This window comes from Entelurus aequoreus, linkage group LG06 (genome assembly GCF_033978785.1).
Source record: "Entelurus aequoreus isolate RoL-2023_Sb linkage group LG06, RoL_Eaeq_v1.1, whole genome shotgun sequence".
Classification (NCBI taxonomy): Eukaryota; Metazoa; Chordata; class Actinopteri; order Syngnathiformes; family Syngnathidae; genus Entelurus; species Entelurus aequoreus.
This window is the reverse complement of record NC_084736.1, coordinates 85,582,359-85,603,906: the sequence shown is the minus strand read 5'-3', so window position 1 is coordinate 85,603,906 and position 21,548 is coordinate 85,582,359. Positions and strand designations below refer to the sequence as shown.

General features: G+C 38.3%; 1 protein-coding gene across 1 annotated transcript; it reads right to left on the bottom strand.

Moving 5' to 3' along the window:
- Window positions 1-4,155: 4,155 nt before the first annotated feature.
- Window positions 4,156-14,384, bottom strand: lgi3 (leucine-rich repeat LGI family, member 3). The gene is made up of 9 exons (XM_062049730.1): window positions 14,167-14,384; window positions 12,162-12,233; window positions 10,194-10,265; window positions 7,874-7,945; window positions 7,583-7,654; window positions 7,351-7,520; window positions 7,110-7,274; window positions 6,938-7,028; window positions 4,156-5,157 (listed from the first exon to the last, which is right to left on the bottom strand). The coding sequence occupies exons 1-9, from the start codon at window positions 14,364-14,366 to the stop codon at window positions 4,428-4,430; spliced, it is 1,644 nt and encodes a 547-aa protein (XP_061905714.1). The 5' UTR covers window positions 14,367-14,384; the 3' UTR covers window positions 4,156-4,427.
- Window positions 14,385-21,548: the final 7,164 nt, after the last annotated feature.

The following is a 21,548-nucleotide window of genomic DNA, read 5'->3' as shown; positions in this document are numbered from 1 at the left end:
AGGGACACATACTCTTGCTGTTTCCTAAATGAACACACACGTCAAGGGACACATACTCTTGGTGTTTCCTAAATGAACACACACGTCAAGGGACACATACTCTTGGTGTTTTCTAAATGAATACACACGTCAAGGGACACATACTCTTGGTGTTTCCTAAATGAACACACACGTCAAGGGACACATACTCTTGGTGTTTCCTAAATGAACACACACGTCAAGGGACACATACTCTTGCTGTTTCCTAAATGAACACACACTTCAAGGGACACATACTCTTGGTGTTTCCTAAATGAATGCACACGTCAAGGGACACATACTCTTGGTGTTTCCTAAATGAACACACACGTCAAGGGACACATACTCTTGCTGTTTCCTAAATGAACACACACTTCAAGGGACACATACTCTTGGTGTTTCCTAAATGAATGCACACGTCAAGGGACACATACTCTTGGTGTTTCCTAAATGAACACACACGTCAAGGGACACATACTCTTGCTGTTTCCTAAATGAACACACACGTCAAGGGACACATACTCTTGCTGTTTCCTAAATGAACACACACGTCAAGGGACACTTACTGTTGATGTGTCCTAAATGAACACACACGTCAAGGGACACATACTCTTGGTGTTTCCTAAATGAACACACACGTCAAGGGACACATACTCTTGCTGTTTCCTAAATGAACACACACGTCAAGGGACACATACTCTTGCTGTTTCCTAAATGAACACACACGTCAAGGGACACTTACTGTTGATGTGTCCTAAATGAACACACACGTCAAGGGACACATACTCTTGGTGTTTCCTAAATGAATACACACGTCAAGGGACACATACTCTTGCTGTTTCCTAAATGAACACACACGTCAAGGGACACATACTCTTGCTGTTTCCTAAATGAACACACACGTCAAGGGACACATACTCTTGCTGTTTCCTAAATGAACACACACGTCAAGGGACACATACTCTTGCTGTTTCCTAAATGAACACACACGTCAAGGGACACATACTCTTGGTGTTTCCTAAATGAATACACACGTCAAGGGACACATACTCTTGCTGTTTCCTAAATGAACACACACGTCAAGGGACACATACTGTTGATGTGTCCTAAATGAACACACACGTCAAGGGACACATACTCTTGGTGTTTTCTAAATGAATACACACGTCAAGGGACACATACTCTTGCTGTTTCCTAAATGAACACACACGTCAAGGGACACATATTCTTGCTGTTTCCTAAATTAACACACACGTCAAGGGACACATACTCTTGCTGTTTCCTAAATGAACACACACTTCAAGGGACACATACTCTTGGTGTTTCCTAAATGAATGCACACGTCAAGGGACACATACTCTTGCTGTTTCCTAAATGAACACACACGTCAAGGGACACATACTCTTGCTGTTTCCTAAATGAACACACACGTCAAGGGACACATACTCTTGCTGTTTCCTAAATGAACACACACGTCAAGGGACACATATTCTTGCTGTTTCCTAAATGAACACACACGTCAAGGGACACATACTCTTGCTGTTTCCTAAATGAACACACACTTCAAGGGACACATACTCTTGGTGTTTCCTAAATGAATGCACACGTCAAGGGACACATACTCTTGGTGTTTCCTAAATGAACACACACGTCAAGGGACACATACTCTTGCTGTTTCCTAAATGAACACACACGTCAAGGGACACATACTCTTGCTGTTTCCTAAATGAACACACACGTCAAGGGACACTTACTGTTGATGTGTCCTAAATGAACACACACGTCAAGGGACACATACTCTTGGTGTTTCCTAAATGAACACACACGTCAAGGGACACATACTCTTGCTGTTTCCTAAATGAACACACACGTCAAGGGACACATACTCTTGCTGTTTCCTAAATGAACACACACGTCAAGGGACACATACTCTTGCGGTTTCCTAAATGAACACACACGTCAAGGGACACATACTCTTGCTGTTTCCTAAATGAACACACACGTCAAGGGACACTTACTGTTGATGTGTCCTAAATGAACACACACGTCAAGGGACACATACTCTTGGTGTTTCCTAAATGAACACACACGTCAAGGGACACATACTCTTGCTGTTTCCTAAATGAACACACACGTCAAGGGACACTTACTGTTGATGTGTCCTAAATGAACACACACGTCAAGGGACACATACTCTTGGTGTTTCCTAAATGAATACACACGTCAAGGGACACATACTCTTGGTGTTTCCTAAATGAACACACACGTCAAGGGACACATACTCTTACTGTTTCCTAAATGAACACACACTTCAAGGGACACATACTCTTGGTGTTTCCTAAATGAATGCACACGTCAAGGGACACATACTCTTGGTGTTTCCTAAATGAACACACACGTCAAGGGACACATACTCTTGCTGTTTCCTAAATGAACACACACGTCAAGGGACACATACTCTTGCTGTTTCCTAAATGAACACACACGTCAAGGGACACATACTGTTGATGTGTCCTAAATGAACACACACGTCAAGGGACACATACTCTTGGTGTTTTCTAAATGAATACACACGTCAAGGGACACATACTCTTGGTGTTTTCTAAATGAATACACACGTCAAGGGACACATACTCTTGCTGTTTTCTAAATGAATACACACGTCAAGGGACACATACTCTTGCTGTTTCCTAAATGAACACACACGTCAAGGGACACATACTCTTGCTGTTTCCTAAATGAATACACACGTCAAGGGACACATACTCTTGCTGTTTCCTAAATGAACACAAACGTCAAGGGACACATACTCTTGCTGTTTCCTAAATGAACACACACGTCAAGGGACACATACTCTTGGTGTTTCCTAAATGAACACACACGTCAAGGGACACATACTCTTGGTGTTTTCTAAATGAATACACACGTCAAGGGACACATACTCTTGGTGTTTCCTAAATGAACACACACGTCAAGGGACACATACTCTTGGTGTTTCCTAAATGAACACACACGTCAAGGGACACATACTCTTGCTGTTTCCTAAATGAACACACACTTCAAGGGACACATACTCTTGGTGTTTCCTAAATGAATGCACACGTCAAGGGACACATACTCTTGGTGTTTCCTAAATGAACACACACGTCAAGGGACACATACTCTTGCTGTTTCCTAAATGAACACACACTTCAAGGGACACATACTCTTGGTGTTTCCTAAATGAATGCACACGTCAAGGGACACATACTCTTGGTGTTTCCTAAATGAACACACACGTCAAGGGACACATACTCTTGCTGTTTCCTAAATGAACACACACGTCAAGGGACACATACTCTTGCTGTTTCCTAAATGAACACACACGTCAAGGGACACATACTGTTGATGTGTCCTAAATGAACACACACGTCAAGGGACACATACTCTTGGTGTTTTCTAAATGAATACACACGTCAAGAGACACATACTCTTGGTGTTTTCTAAATGAATACACACGTCAAGGGACACATACTCTTGCTGTTTTCTAAATGAATACACACGTCAAGGGACACATACTCTTGCTGTTTCCTAAATGAACACACACGTCAAGGGACACATACTCTTGCTGTTTCCTAAATGAATACACACGTCAAGGGACACATACTCTTGCTGTTTCCTAAATGAACACAAACGTCAAGGGACACATACTCTTGCTGTTTCCTAAATGAACACACACGTCAAGGGACACATACTCTTGGTGTTTCCTAAATGAACACACACGTCAAGGGACACATACTCTTGGTGTTTTCTAAATGAATGCACACGTCAAGGGACACATACTCTTGCTGTTTTCTAAATGAATACACACGTCAAGGGACACATACTCTTGGTGTTTCCTAAATGAACACACACGTCAAGGGACACATACTCTTGGTGTTTCCTAAATGAATACACACGTCAAGGGACACATACTCTTGCTGTTTCCTAAATGAACACACACGTCAAGGGACACATACTGTTGATGTGTCCTAAATGAACACACACGTCAAGGGACACATACTCTTGGTGTTTTCTAAATGAATGCACACGTCAAGGGACACATACTCTTAGTGTTTCCTAAATGAACACACACGTCAAGGGACACATACTCTTGGTGTTTGGTAACGCGTCAGTATCGTTTGATCCATCGCCACATGGAGGAATGTACCTAGCAATGACAACAAGGAAGCTATATACAGTACAGTACAGTACAGTATACAAAAGCGCTGCGTTATTTATAACATGATTCATTTCAGATTGGAAGGGATAATTCCTAAAATACATTTTCTTCAAAAATGTTGAATTAATCACTAACAACATCAACTGTCACAAAAGAAGTGTACAACCTTTCCTATGGTTGTCATGAGTTGGGCCCATGTTGAGTATTTCTACTGGGCGCTGATGTCCACCAGCAGGTGCTGATAGGCCAAAGAGTTCCCCTTGAAGCTGGCAGCCAACATAATGTCCTTATTGTCGACCGACACCAGACTGAAGCCTCTCGGTGCTCTCATGTTGAGTTCTTGGAAGGGATGGAAGCGCTGAGTGAGATGGTCCCATAAGTAGACTGTGGAGAAAGAGAAATCACTCCCAAGGATGAGGTAGTGACGCAGGCCTACTGTGAAAGGATACACTAGCATGGAGCCACGAGAGGGAAGAGCCTGGATCTCTATGAAACGCTGCCCTTCCCAGCGGAGGATCTTTGAGTCCCCTATGAAGCGCGTGAGGCAAAGGTAAAGAACCTTCCTCACCCAAAAGTGTTTAACCATCTGCACGTCAGCATGCTCTGTGATCTGGGAGAAGAAAGCAAACTGCTTCTGCCCTCGGTTCCACTGATAGATCAGTGGCGATTGAGTGGCACTGGAGAGGATGAGGTGAGGCTTTCCTCCGACTTCCAGGAACTCCACATGGGTGTCACGATGCCAAGGATGGAGGGACTGATGGGAGTAAAAACCGTTGCTGTTCCAGCGGTAAATGCTGGTCGAACCAGCCTTAGAACAGTCCGCCACTACAAAGTACCATTGGCCATCCAGCTGGAAGGTCTCCACAAAGTTGGGCTTCCTCACACGAGTTGTGTCGATGTTTTGGATCTTCACAAAACGCTGTGGGTCCTCTTCCCACCTGCAGTTTGAAGACAACGCAACTAGAAAATGCAATTCCATTTTGCATGTGGCTGCTGAGAAACAGCAAGATTCCATTGACACAAATCAACACTGGCTAGTGCAGATGTCTCCAAGCTAGCGTCTTCAATCTGGCCCACTGGAGGTTTCTAATTCTTCTATTATCTTACCTTAAAGGTGGCATGCAACTTTTTGACAATTTTGCCTGTTATTTACAATTCTTATGTGAAACAAGAACAAGTTATTTTGTTTTTATGCATTCTAAATTGTAAATAAAAGATAGCAAAAGGTTATCAAAAGCACTTCTTCCCAAATAGAGGGGTAGGCCCCCCTGAAGAGGTGCAGTGTGATGCCAGGGGGACCTGGTGTGACCATGGGGAGCATGCTTTATCAGTATCATGCAGTATCATGCATCAAACCCCGCTTCCAAATGCTGTGCACTACAAAATGTGCTCATTTAATTTGTAGCCATTATTCCTGACTTAATATTAACCAAATATTAGCAATGTTGTTATTATATACATATATATCTACAGTATATTAAGCTATAGATGTCCCTGTTATTTAGCAATGTTTGCTGGCATTATCAAGATTCAGTATATGCTGTTGAGCCTATAAGAGATTTATTCATCTAGTTTATTAATACTATTAAGGATATTTTCATGATGCTAACAAATATCCCCAAAGACGCTATAATTCGCTCATCCGTGTGGAATAAAGCACTTGGCTTTCCTGCACAACAACAACGAAGTTTTTAGTTTCTCTTATGAAAATCGAGAAAGAAAATACGATGTATTCGACCAACAATTACAATATTTATTACTTGGACTGAATATGACGTTAGTTTATTTGCGTATTTGTTCTTTCAATTCTGACAGAAAAAAATACATGCAATGCATGCAATTGCATATCTTTTAAACTTTGTTATCTAATAATGAAACACATTTTGTATTATCATGAATTTCAAACTGTTCTTGTCAAAATAAAAATAAATACTTAAATATCTGATTGACTTATGGTTTCAAAGAAAATTATCTTTCAAATTATATGTAAAAAAACAAAGAATGATCCTAACCCTCGGCAATTTTGTAATATATGAGGCCGTTATAGAATACAAAATTCAATGTATTTAGACCAACAATTACAATATTTGTTACTAGGACTTAATATGACGTTAGTTTATTTGCATATTCAGATCTTCGTAGTTATTTTTAGGCATAGCAACCACAAAAGAACACAAACTAATGCGATCTCTTATCCTTTCTTTACGTTTAATTCTGCTAACAAACACTACTAACATAGTAGAGAATAAACTCAATTGCATCACAGAAAGTTTCTCAAACAAATCAAATGTTACAACAAACATTTTACAAAGTGATTGCTGCAGACACAAGCGGTCCAATTGTATTCCATAAGATGATGAAAGTGATATTTTTTAAGAGCCATTTCCTTCCATGCACTTTTGTTTTCCCCCTGACTTTATTACCTTTATGAACCAATTGTTTCGGGACTCTGTGAAAGCTCTTTCCATCTCTCTATTTCAATGATTGAGACACACAAAAACAGAACAGCGACATGGCATTTTCTCCCAAAACTCTACACTCACCCTCACTTGTTTTATTGCTACGCTCAAGCTGCTTGACCATCGTGTGAATTAAGGCAGGAAAAAGAAAAACAGATGTCACGTCATATGCAACCCAGCTATTAAGAGCGTCTACATTGCTGTAAGCAGTTTGCAAACCTGAGTAAACGATGACACCAATAATTGCTGAAAACCTTACTTGTAGATATGAGATCCACCAAAAAGTTGGGCCACAACCATGTACAGCGTCTTGTCTATCACCACCGGTTTGCAGTACACGGCTGAGTGAGCTGCACAGACATAAAAAGCCACAAAGACCATTTGAAATGACACAAAAAAACAGTTTGTATGCATAAGTAGCAATGACTTACAGCTAATGTTACGAAAAGTCCTAAAGACCATCTCGACATGATCCCACATGTACAGAGTGCAGAAACCTGAATCAGGTTGAGCAAAGGTCACAAAGTGATCGCCACTGAACTCGTAAGACTCCACTGACACAGAGTGGAATGGGAACATTTCGTAAACAGCAAAATCTAGCGCAGGAAAAATACAGAAAGAAAGCAAATGATTATCATTACGTCTTTACATTTCAACTGTTAAACCTCAAACCTGCGCTGATGCAGTTAAAGTCTCGTGGGGCCAGATCGCGGATTCTGCGTCCCTGGAATTCAAACGGGCTGGCACAGTAGATGGGAGGAACAGAAGTGTTGCTCTTTTCTATCCAATCCACTAACCACTTGATTTTACAGTCACAGCGGAGGGAGTTTCCCCTGAGGTCCCTGAAAAGTGGCCACAAAATACATAAACGGATGTTTGTACAGTACATGAAACTATCACTTACAAATCTGTGAGGATATCTAGATGTTGAACTAGATCTCTAGGCAGATGCTGCAGGTTGTTGTTTGAGAGGGATCTGGAAAAAAGACATTTTTTAAAATTTAGATTGTTTTTTTGGATGTTGTTAAATATCTTCTTGGGTTGAACGATCTAAACCAGAAATAATCGTACACAAGTTGTTATTATATTTACTCTACAGTAGTTACAAAAACAGCTATAACTACTTAACTTGTACTGGGGGAAATATTTAGGTGAAAAAATATGTGTGCATTTTCATTTTTGCTGGGATACTTACAAATGAGTCAGAGATTTCAGTCCGCGAAAGGAATACTGTGAGAGAGTCTGGATGTCATTATTCTCAATGAATCTGTTGGGGGGGGAAAAGTCACTCATGAAAACAACGCACTTGAGATTTTACTTATCAAGCTTTGACAAAAGGTTTAGGTTTAGAATTGAACAGCTCAGGTTTCAGATTACGATGCGAAAATGCAGAGCATTATATTTGTAATTTATTACGCCAGCCTAATCCACTGTTATTTTTCTAAGTGGAAAAATAGTTTGTGATCAAATGAGGCTTCGGCAGTTTCTTTGTTTTGCCTATCAGTAAGCAGTTTTTTCCCCATGCGTTCATTTATTTGCAAATACATTTGGACCACCACAAATAGATTTGTTCTTCTCGCTCATAAACACATTATTGTATAACACAGGTGTCAATCTCACCATTAATATAATATAATATTATGTGGCCATCGTAAATTTGGAAATAATGTGCATCAATGAAAGACGTTCACTTTCTTTCTGAATGTATTCCTTCTTTCCATTTGGACAGAAAAAAAATGCATTCAATTGCATATCCTTTAAACTTTATCATCTAATAATGCAACAAATCTTGTATTATCATATATTTAAAACTGTTCTGGTCAAAATAAAATTAAATACTTAAATGTCTGCTTGAGTTATGATTTCAAACAAAATTATATTTCAAATTATATGTAAAAAAAAACATAAAAATTAAATGCCTAGGCAATTTTATAATATATGAGGCGATTATATATATATATATATATATATATATATATATATATATATATATATATATATATATATATATATATATATATATATATATATATATATATATATATATATATGTATATATATATATATATATATGTATATATATATGTATATATATACCCGCGACCCCGAAAGGGACAAGCGGTAGAACATGAATGGATATATATATATATATATATATATATATATATATATATATATATATATATATATATATATATATATATATATATATATATATATATATATATATATATATATATATATATATATATATATATATATATATATATTTTTTTTTTTAAATTTTTTAATTTTAATTTTTTTTTTTTTTATTTTGTTTGTTTTTTGATACTTTTCAAAATAAAGGGTACCACAAAAAATTTCATTATTGAATTTATTTTAACAGAAAATCTTATGATCTTATGATACATTAAACATATGCCATTAAATACTGTAAGATAGTAATCATACTAGACAACTTCTGTTTTAGTAGTGAGTAAGTGAACGGGTTACAAAGCTTTTCATTTGGCTGCTGACAAACCATTAACATATTGTTTCATTTCCCATTGTATCATTTTGGCAAAATTATGAGGGACAAGCGATAGAACATGAATTGATTATTATTCTACTTGTTTATTTAACATTAATATTTGGTTACTTCCTGTTTTAACATGTTCTATCTAAACTTGTCTTAAGATGTAATAAGCAATTGTTATTCCGTTGTTTGATACTACAAATTTGGGTATCGCTCCGATACCAAGTAGTTATGGTCATACATTGGTGAAATCCTCCTGTGTCTAGAGACATATTTCCTGGGTTTATAAACAATAAAAAAGACAAAAGATTTTGTGATTGTAAAAAATATCAATGTAATGATTGTAGTATTGACTACATACAACTCTTGTACTTGGTATCGTTACAGTCAATGTTGGTGTAGATCCAGTCCTTTGTTTACATTCAGGAGAGCTAGCTTGCTGTTAGCGGTTAGCTATTGTTTCCTCCTACGGTGTGTAGTGAAGCATGTTTAGCTATTCCTCGTCATGCAGTGATGATACTTGTCAGAAATGTAGTTTATTGGTCTCCATTGAGACAAGGAAAAGTAGTTTAGAAGTAGCTAAAACATTGTGTGGTTGGACGTTAGCCACTAGCTAGTAGCTAGCCACTAGACTATTTGAGATTTTATTTTATTTCTTTTAAATGCCTCGCAATCGACTGACACACCCGCCACCATCGACCGGTAGCTCGTGATCAATCTAATTGGCACCACTGCTCTAGAATTTCACAGGCTTTTGTGTGATTTTCTTGGCCTAAAATGCCTGAATTTGCGGCATCTTTTCAGGAAAATTGCAGCAAAATGCAATAACATTGAAACAACTTGTGATTTTTGAGAATTTGTTGTTATTGTTTTCAATGTTTCTTGTCACCTTAACCTCAACAAGCACATGATTATAACAAAAATTGTAAAAAATATACTGCATTGATGTTTTACTCATTGTATACCTTTTACAAAATTGAAGGTACTTGCTGTTACTCACAGGTATTGCAGATGAGAGAGACCTGCAAATGCATCGTCAGAAATCCTGGTGAATGTGTTGGAGTTTAATAGCCTGCAGACAAAATGAAAATGACAGATGTTGTGATTTTTTTGCAGTTTTGTTACAATGCACAAACTCCATCGACGCACGGTGGAATACAAAGAATATGACTGTAATTGTTATTATACAATAGAAGACAATGCCGCATTATAAGTCCTCTATTCAATTAAATCCACTGAGTCATCAATCCATTCCAAAATATTACGATGGATTGAATGACAAGTTGGAGCAAACAAATGCAGACTTGCACACAATAATAAGAGCCACATTCATGATTGCATGTGACAGACAAATGCAGACTTGCACACAATAATAAGAGCCACATTCATGATTGCATGTGACAGACAAATGCAGACTTGCACACAATAATAAGAGCCACATTCATGATTGCATGTGACAGACAAATGCAGACTTGCACACAATAATAAGAGCCACATTCATGATTGCATGTGACAGACAAATGCAGACTTGCACACAATAATAAGAGCCACATTCATGATTGCATGTGACAGACAAATGCAGACTTGCACACAATAATAAGAGCCACATTCATGATTGCATGTGACAGACAAATGCAGACTTGCACACAATAATAAGAGCCACATTCATGATTGCATGTGACAGACAAATGCAGACTTGCACACAATGATAAGAGCCACATTCATGATTGCATGTGACAGACAAATGCAGACTTGCACACAATAATAAGAGCCACATTCATGATTGCATGTGACAGACAAATGCAGACTTGCACACAATAATAAGAGCCACATTCATGATTGCATGTGACAGACAAATGCAGACTTGCACACAATAATAAGAGCCACATTTATGATTGCATGTGACAGACAAATGCAGACTTGCACACAATAATAAGAGCCACATTCATGATTGCATGTGACAGACAAATGCAGACTTGCACACAATAATAAGAGCCACATTCATGATTGCATGTGACAGACAAATGCAGACTTGCATACAATAATAAGAGCCACATTTATGATTGCATGTGACAGACAAATGCAGACTTGCATACAATAATAAGAGCCACATTCATGATTGCGTGTGACAGACAAATGCAGACTTGCACACAATAATAAGAGCCACATTCATGATTGCATGTGACAGACAAATGCAGACTTGCACACAATAATAAGAGCCACATTCATGATTGCATGTGACAGACAAATGCAGACTTGCACACAATAATAAGAGCCACATTCATGATTGCATGTGACAGACAAATGCAGACTTGCACACAATGATAAGAGCCACATTCATGATTGCATGTGACAGACAAATGCAGACTTGCACACAATGATAAGAGCCACATTCATGATTGCATGTGACAGACAAATGCAGACTTGCACACAATGATAAGAGCCACATTCATGATTGCATGTGACAGACAAATGCAGACTTGCACACAATAATAAGAGCCACATTCATGATTGCATGTGACAGACAAATGCAGACTTGCACACAATAATAAGAGCCACATTCATGATTGCATGTGACAGACAAATGCAGACTTGCATACAATAATAAGAGCCACATTTATGATTGCATGTGACAGACAAATGCAGACTTGCATACAATAATAAGAGCCACATTCATGATTGCATGTGACAGACAAATGCAGACTTGCACACAATAATAAGAGCCACATTCATGATTGCATGTGACAGACAAACAGGCTTTTGTCAGAGCACAATGGAGGGAGTCAGTTGGAGATGACACTGATACCGAGACTCTACTCTCATTACTGCTACGTCACCACTCTTTTTAATCACCATTCATTTCAAGTTGCAAGACACGCGTGTGTATTACAAACAATTACCTATAGATTATTAACGGATATTCAAAAATGAACAAAGTGATGTTGTTTGCTGTCGTCAGAATACTCACAGGAATTGAAGCATGTGAAGGTGTGAGAACGCTCCCTCGGGGATTGTGGTAAATGCTGCGTTTACCATCGTCCTGCGCAGTAAAACAAGGATAGGTGTTAGCATAAGCCAGGGCCATCTCAAGTGTGGGCCGGTTTGTTTGTTTGTTTGTTTGTTTTTAAATAAAATAAACCTGCCCCCAAAAAAACAAAATCGTAAAAATGGGAGAAATTGAGCAAATAAGCACAAAGTAAAGAGAAGAGACTGAAATGTTGATGCTAATAATCAATAATAGCACTAAGTTGTTTAACCTTCCATCCTTCCATTTTGTACTGTTTGTCCCTTTTGGGGTCACAGGGGTGCAGGAGCCTATGCCAGCTGCACTTGGTTGGAAGGCAGGTTACACTCTGGACAAGTCGCCAACTCATCGCAGTTGTTTAACCTTTCTACAAAATTAAACAAATATATAAAAACATCAATGCAGTCCCCAAAATCTTTAGATTTTTCATCATGTAGTAGAAATAGCGTAGCTATCCCTGACTGGGAATGGGTACCTTTCACATTTGAATGGATACTGTACCAATTGCTGGTACCTGTAAACCGATATCGGTACGCAAAGGTACCGATTTGTGCTACTTTTGTGTGTGTTCAAATGTGTTAGTACATGTTATTGTTGAACATGTTATTTAACATTCAACAGCTGAGCTGGACTGTTCAGTTGTTAGATTGTTTTCTTACACTTCTGTGTCTCATTTGCAAGTGCTGTACTGTACTAAGTAGACTTGGTATGCAGTTGCAATTCTAAGACGTTAGATGGCAGCAGTGTACAATATGTTGCCTTAATCAGATGGTAGTCTTTTTTAGCTATTAAGTCTTTTAATTTGAAGTATTGTATTTATTACACACTAGCTGTTTAATTGTAATGTGCATCCTCTGTGTTTTATTAAAATCACTTTTGCTAATTGGTAGCATGTCTATGGCAAATCCAATGTAAATTAGCATCAAGCTAGCACATTTTGAAAAACTGAGTCTCCCTGTACTTTTGAGCTCCTTCTTCTTGCTTTGTTGCATAGAAAATTGCAACATTACCCTGAAGCTCTGAGTACTTGTTTACCGGCCAAGCATAGAAAATTGCAACATTACCCTGAAGCTCTGAGTACTTGTTTACCGGCCAAGTGCTTGAGCCGTTGCTAAAGCTGCAACCGGACGTGACGTAACACACAACAAAGTATGGAACAAAATATGGCACTGTTTCATTCATGTGAATGGATACCTGGTAGTACCAATGGACTATGGTACCTATAAAAGTAATAAATTCAGTGCCCATCCCTACATACGCTCTCAATACAGATTGTACTGGCAGGTCCACACTCTACAAGTGTGATGTCATAATAGCTTTAAAGGTCAAAAGTGTTTCAATCCCAATAGAATTGTAGAATGGCTAACATATTAAACTGTTTCTTTTGTCCTTGTAGTTTAAATGTCAAAAAGATTTAGGTCTTTTTTAGGATTTATTTACAATTTTACAGGGTCGGCCTACTCTTGTCCAGGGTCTTCCACCCGAGTGCAGCTGGGATAGGCTCCAGCCACCCCCTGCGACTCCGAATTCATATCTCAACCAGGGCAGCACGGTTGACCATGTGTTAGTGCGTGTGCCTCACAATAAGAAGGTCCTGGGTTCGATCCCTGAACTCGGGGTCTTTCTGTGTGGAGTTTGCATGTTCTCATTGCATTATGACTGCGTGGGTACTTCCTCCCACCTCCAAAGACATGCACCTGGGGATAGGCCCCTCCCACCTCCAAAGACATGCACCTGGGGATAGGCCCCTCCCACCTCCAAAGACATGCACCTGGGGATAGGTTGATTGGCTACATTAAATTGGCCCTAGTGTGTGAATGTTGTGTGTCTGTGTTGGCCCTGCAATGAGGTGGTGACTTGTCCAGGGTGTACCTCGCCTGAATGCAGAAAGCTAATCTAATGCTATTGCGCTGACGACAACAAAATGTTGTATAAGTGCAAAACTCACAGAGAAATGATCCCCGGTGGGAAGCTCTTTGGTATCGCCTTGGTATCCACACAGAAGGCACTGTCTTTGGTGCACGAGCAGGTCGCAGGACAACGTGGTATCTTGGAGGCCTTTTTTGTGTTGGAGGATCCTGGCTGGGCGAGAGAGACACACAGAACCACCAAGTAGATCAGACGGAACCATTTCGGTCCAAACTCCATCTTTCGGGAGGAAAAGAAAAAGGCAGGCGGTGTGAGCAGCAGAGCAGGCGCGATACTGAAAGGACGATGAACACACACGCCTGAAACCAACGCCGAGAGCAGAGTTGAGAGAAAGGGAACGGGTGAGGGAGAGGAGCAGGGAAGAGGTTTCTCTGCAGATTCAGCAGATCTGTGCTGTGTGCTCCAAGAGAGATTTAGGGGCAGGAATGATGAGAAAGGATGTTTCTTGCCTGCACATGAAGCATGAAGGCAGCGCCACTGACACTGAATTATTTACCATCACTCTCAGACGGACGACTAAGAGCTGCAAGTATTTTAGTCATCAGTTTAGTCAATTGTATTAAAACCACATTTGTTTGGAAAACAAATCAGAATCCACTTGCCAGCAAGCAAAATTCAGCATTAGTAAAAGAGCTTAGGCAAAAATCCAAATGCATGCCCAGCGAGCCTCACTGCTGCAGTTAAAGAGGATTATTCATCAGAATCACAATCAGAAATACTTGATTAATCCCCGAGGGGAAATTAAGAGTTTCAGCACAATCCCTCCAACAATAATCCATTTACATGTCGTGACCTGAATATTAACTAACTATTAGCAATATTGTTATTATCAGCACCAACACAAACTACTTTTAGCGGCGCTGTGATCACATAGAGCTAACTAGCTGATTTTCAAGGTAAAAGCTGATTTTCAAGGTAAAAGCTGATTTTCAAGGTAAAAACTGATTTTCAAGGTAAAAGCTGATTTTCAAGGCAAAAGCTGATTTTCAAGGTAAAAACTGATTTTCAAGGTAAAAGCTCATTTTCAAGGTAAAAGCTGATTTTCAAGGCAATGGCTAATTTTCAAAAATCAACTTTTATCTTGAAAATCAGCTTTTGCCTTGAAAACCAGCTTTTAACTTGTAGGGTTCCACAAGGCTCGGTATTGGGACCTAAGTTATTCATACTTTATTTAAATGATATGTGTTCAGTATGTAATAAATGGAAATGTATTATGTTTGCAGATGATAGAAATGTATATTGTTCAGGAGAAGACTTGAAGGAAGTGTTGAGGATAAGTCAATAACATCAACAAAGCTCACTTTTGTGCATTCACACACAGCATACAACGTTTGATGGACAAAATGAGACAAAGAAGGAGTGGCATAAAACACGTCTTTCTGTGGCAGTGTCAGAGAAAGTTATACATGTAAACAAACTGTTGAGTCACAGTCCACACAACGATGAGTTCACGGGCTACTGAAATGAGTAGGACAAAAGGGTGCTGGCCAAATAGTGTCATCAGTGAAGCAGACACACAAACATATTCAAGTGTGGTAGTTCTAACAATTGGGAAGGTTTGTGTCCTCCTACAGAAAACATATTACAACAAAAAATATATTTTTCACCCCATTTTTTGCCATTTCCATACATTTTTGAAAAAGCTCCAGGGAGCCTCCAGGGAGCCACCAGGGCGCCGCTCAAGAGCCGCATGTGGCTCTAGAACCGCGGGTTGCTGACCCTCGACCTAGAACAAGCCAATTTTTACATGTAGAAAACGTAAAAAAAACCTTTTGTCTTCCAAAAAAGTGCAGTTGCCCTTTAAGAGCCAGCTTTTATCTCAATGAACAGGTTTGAACTGAAACACAACTCTAGTAAACTTGTCTAGTTTATAAAATGGTAAAAATGTCGTTTTTTGTTGTTGTTGTTGTTGTTTTTTTACTGATTAAATGGCGATTTGTGATAAAAATGAAAATCTTAATTTTTTCCCATTTTGTTGGTAAATGTTCCATATATTGAAAAGCAAATGCTGACAGGTATGCCCCCCCCCCTTAAAAATGACACATGTCAGTGTTAGGATTGTCCCTTTTAGAGTCCTCCCACATCATTTTGTTCTGAGGCTGTCTAAAATGAAGAGGGGTGACTGGAAGTGACGTTTAACAATTTATTCTGCAAAACAGGAGTAAGTACAAACAACGGGGATGAGAAGATGGAAAGTGGAAGACGTCTTTGTAAAGATGGCTACCTTCTTCATCGTACTTTTGTATAGAACCAACTAAAACCTGAAGGTGAATTATCAGTGGGCTTGTGAAAGTCCTGGTGCAGTTTGAGGAGGAATTTCCACAAAACCCCAAATACATGCCCTGTCAGATATCAAAACATAATTGGGGAGAATTGATGACAGAGACTAGTTTTTATTCTTAGAGGGGGAAACTCTAAGAAGAACACTTTTCTTATGCATTCTAACTGGTCAATAAATGATAGCAAAAGTCAGCCAACAATGGAGGCACATGATTCATTATGTCATTGTGTCTGAGGTAAACTCTAAAAAAGCATACAAAAAACAGCAAGAATACTCCATTTTCATCTCATGGCCTGAATATTAACCAAGTATTAGAAATTAGCGTTATTACAAGCGCTAACATTAAGCAACTACTTAAGCAGTGCCGCGATCACAGAAAGAGAACTAGCTTATGCTGCTATATTGACATACTGTTATGATCCGTTGCACCGATCATGTTTTGTTCTGTTAGTTTGACTCCCCCAGTTCTGTTTTCAGCACCCCTGGATTTGTGTTTTGGTTACCTGCTAAGTTTCACCTGCCTCTGATTAGTGGTCTGTGGTCTGGAACAACATGGCACAAATGCAGCCAATATTACATACAGATCATGTGTATAAATACACAGAGGACATAAGTAAGTAAAGGATATTAAATGAGCTCAAATATAGCTACAAACGAGGCATAATGATGCAATATGTACATACAGCTAGCCTAAATAGCATGTTAGCATCGATGAGCTTGCAGTCATGCACTGACCAAATATGTCTGATTAGCACTCTAACAAGTCAATAACATCAACAAAGCTCACCTTTGTGCATTCACGCACAGCATAAAACGTTTGGTGGACAAAATGAGACAAAGAAGGAGTGGCAAAAAACACGTCTTTCTGTGGCAACATTGGAGAAAGTTGTACATGTAAACAAACTACGATGAGTTCAAGGATCGCTTAAATGAGTAGGACAAAACGGTGCTTGGCAAATCCTCTCATCAGTGAAGCATGTATAACATAAACTCTCATCAGTGAAGCATGTATAACATAAACTCTCATCAGTGAAGCATGTATAACATAAACTCTCATCAGTGAAGCATGTATAACATAAACTCTCATCAGTGAAGCATGTATAACATAAACTCTCATCAGTGAAGCATGTATAACATAAACTCTCATCAGTGAAGCATGTATAACATAAACTCTCATCAGTGAAACGTGTATAACATAAACTCTCATCAGTGAAGCATGTATAACATAAACTCTCATCAGTGAAGCATGTATAACATAAACTCTCATCAGTGAAGCATGTATAACATAAACTCTCATCAGTGAAACGTGTATAACATAAACTCTCATCAGTGAAGCATGTATAACATAAACTCTCATCAGTGAAGCATGTATAACATAAACTCTCATCAGTGAAGCATGTATAACATAAACTCTCATCAGTGAAGCATGTATAACATAAACTCTCATCAGTGAAGCATGTATAACATAAACTCTCATCAGTGAAACGTGTATAACATAAACTCTCATCAGTGAAGCATGTATAACATAAATTCTCATCAGTGAAGCATGTATAACATAAACTCTCATCAGTGAAGCATGTATAACATAAACTCTCATCAGTGAAGCATGTATAACATAAACTCTCATCAGTGAAGCATGTATAACATAAACTCTCATCAGTGAAGCATGTATAACATAAACTCTCATCAGTGAAGCATTTATAACTTAAACTCTCATCAGTGAAGCATGTATAACATAAACTCTCATCAGTGAAGCATGTATAACAAACTCTCATCAGTGAAGCATGTATAACATAAACTCTCATCAGTGAAGCATGTATAACATAAACTCTCATCAGTGAAGCGTGTATAACATAAACTCTCATCAGTGAAGCATGTATAACATAAACTCTCATCAGTGAAGCATGTATAACATAAACTCTCATCAGTGAAGCATGTATAACATAAACTCTCATCAGTGAAGCATTTATAACTTAAACTCTCATCAGTGAAGCATCTATAACTTAAACTCTCATCAGTGAAGCATGTATAACATAAACTCTCATCAGTGAAGCGTGTATAACATAAACTCTCATCAGTGAAGCATGTATAACATAAACTCTCATCAGTGAAGCATTTATAACTTAAACTCTCATCAGTGAAGCATGTATAACATAAACTCTCATCAGTGAAGCATGTATAACATAAACTCTCATCAGTGAAGCATTTATAACTTAAACTCTCATCAGTGAAGCATGTATAACATAAACTCTCATCAGTGAAGCATTTATAACTTAAACTCTCATCAGTGAAGCATGTATAACATAAACTCTCATCAGTGAAGCATGTATAACATAAACAGTGAGATTTATAACAATTAAGAAGCTTTGTGTCATGTTTGTTCTCCTACAGAAAATATATTAAACTACAATTATTTTTTCCATTTTCACACATCTCTGAAAGAGATCCAGGGAGCCACTAGGGCGGCACTAAAGATCTGCGGGTTGCTGAGCCCCGACATAGACAAGTGTGAAGACTGTACACGTTGTAGATAGTGCCATAATCCTGTGTTTATGAGACATGGTGAACATCACCAAGTGTGAAGACTGTACACGTTGTAGATAGTGCCATAATCCTGTGTTTATGAGACATGGTGAACATCACCAAGTGTGAAGACTGTACACGTTGTAGATAGTGCCATAATCCTGTGTTTATGAGACATGGTGAACATCACCAAGTGTGAAGACTGTACACGTTGTAGATAGTGCCATAATCCTGTGTTTATGAGGCATGGTGAACATCACCAAGTGTGCAGACTGTACACGTTGTAGATAGTGCCATAATCCTGTGTTTATGAGACATGGTGAACATCACCAAGTGTGAAGACTGTACACGTTGTAGATAGTGCCATAATCCTGTGTTTATGAGACATGGTGAACATCACCAAGTGTGAAGACTGTACACGTTGTAGATAGTGCCATAATCCTGTGTTTATGAGGCATGGTGAACATAACCAAGTGTGAAGACTGTACACGTTGTAGATAGTGCCATAATCCTGTGTTTATGAGGCATGGTGAACATCACCAAGTGTGCAGACTGTACACGTTATAGATAGTGCCATAATCCTGTGTTTATGAGACATGGTGAACATCACCAAGTGTGAAGACTGTACACGTTGTAGATAGTGCCATAATCCTGTGTTTATGAGGCATGGTGAACATCACCAAGTGTGCAGACTGTACACGTTGTAGATAGTGCCATAATCCTGTGTTTATGAGGCATGGTGAACATCACCAAGTGTGCAGACTGTACACGTTGTAGATAGTGCCATAATCCTGTGTTTATGAGGCATGGTGAACATCACCAAGTGTGAAGACTGTACACGTTGTAGATAGTGCCATAATCCTGTGTTTATGAGGCATGGTGAACATCACCAAGTGTGCAGACTGTACACGTTGTAGATAGTGCCATAATCTTGTGTTTATGAGACATGGTGAACATCACCAAGTGTGAAGACTGTACACGTTGTAGATAGTGCCATAATCTTGTGTTTATGAGACATGGTGAACATCACCAAGTGTGAAGACTGTACACGTTGTAGATAGTGCCATAATCCTGTGTTTATGAGACATGGTGAACATCACCAAGTGTGAAGACTGTACACGTTGTAGATAGTGCCATAATCCTGTGTTTATGAGGCATGGTGAACATCACCAAGTGTGAAGACTGTACACGTTGTAGATAGTGCCATAATCCTGTGTTTATGAGGCATGGTGAACATCACCAAGTGTGCAGACTGTACACGTTGTAGATAGTGCCATAATCCTGTGTTTATGAGGCATGGTGAACATCACCAAGTGTGCAGACTGTACACCTTGTAGATAGTGCCATAATCCTGTGTTTATGAGGCATGGTGAACATCACCAAGTGTGCAGACTGTACACATTGTAGACTTATTATGTTTGACATCAGCACATACATGACTTATTATGTTTGACATCATCACATACATGACTTATTATGTTTGACATCAGCACATACATGACTTATTATGTTTGACATCAGCACATACATGACTTATTATGTTTGACATCATACATGACTTATTATGTTTGACATCATACATGACTTATTATGTTTGACATCATACATGACTTATTATGTTTGACATCATACATGACTTATTATGTTTGACATCATACATGACTTATTATGTTTGACATCAGCACATACATGACTAATTATGTTTGACATCATACATGACTTATTATGTTTGACATCATACATGACTTATTATGTTTGACATCATACATGACTTATTATGTTTGACATCATACATGACTTATTATGTTTGACATCAGCACATACATGACTTATTATGTTTGACATCATACATGACTTATTATGTTTGACATCAGCACATACATGACTTATTATGTTTGACATCAGCATATACATGACTTATTATGTTTGACATCAGCACATACATTACTTATTATGTTTGACATCAGCACATACATGACTTATTATGTTTGACATCAGCACATACATGACTTATTATGTTTGACATGAGCACATACATGACTTATTATGTTTGACATCAGCACATACATTACTTATTATGTTTGACATCAGCACATACATGACTTATTGTGTTTGACATCAGCACATACATGACTTATTATGTTTGACATCAGCACATACATGACTTATTATGTTTGACATCAGCATATACATGACTTATTATGTTTGACATCAGCACATACATTACTTATTATGTTTGACATCAGCACATACATGACTTATTATGTTTGACATCAGCATATACATGACTTATTATGTTTGACATCAGCACATACATTACTTATTATGTTTGACATCAGCACATACATGACTTATTATGTTTGACATCAGCACATACATGACTTATTATGTTTGACATGAGCACATACATGACTTATTATGTTTGACATCAGCACATACATTACTTATTATGTTTGACATCAGCACATACATGACTTATTGTGTTTGACATCAGCACATACATGACTTATTATGTTTGACATCAGCACATACATGACTTATTATGTTTGACATCAGCACATACATGACTTATTATGTTTGACATCAGCACATACATG

Coding starts and splice junctions, on each gene's coding strand:
- lgi3 (XM_062049730.1), bottom strand. CDS start 14,366: ATGGAGTTTGGACCGAAATGGTTCCGTCTGATCTACTTGGTGGTTCTG. Junction 12,234..14,166: donor CCACCGGGGATCATTTCTCT/GTGAGTTTTGCA, acceptor TTTACTGCGCAG/GACGATGGTAAACGCAGCAT. Junction 7,946..10,193: donor CTCTCTCATCTGCAATACCT/GTGAGTAACAGC, acceptor CCCCCCCAACAG/ATTCATTGAGAATAATGACA.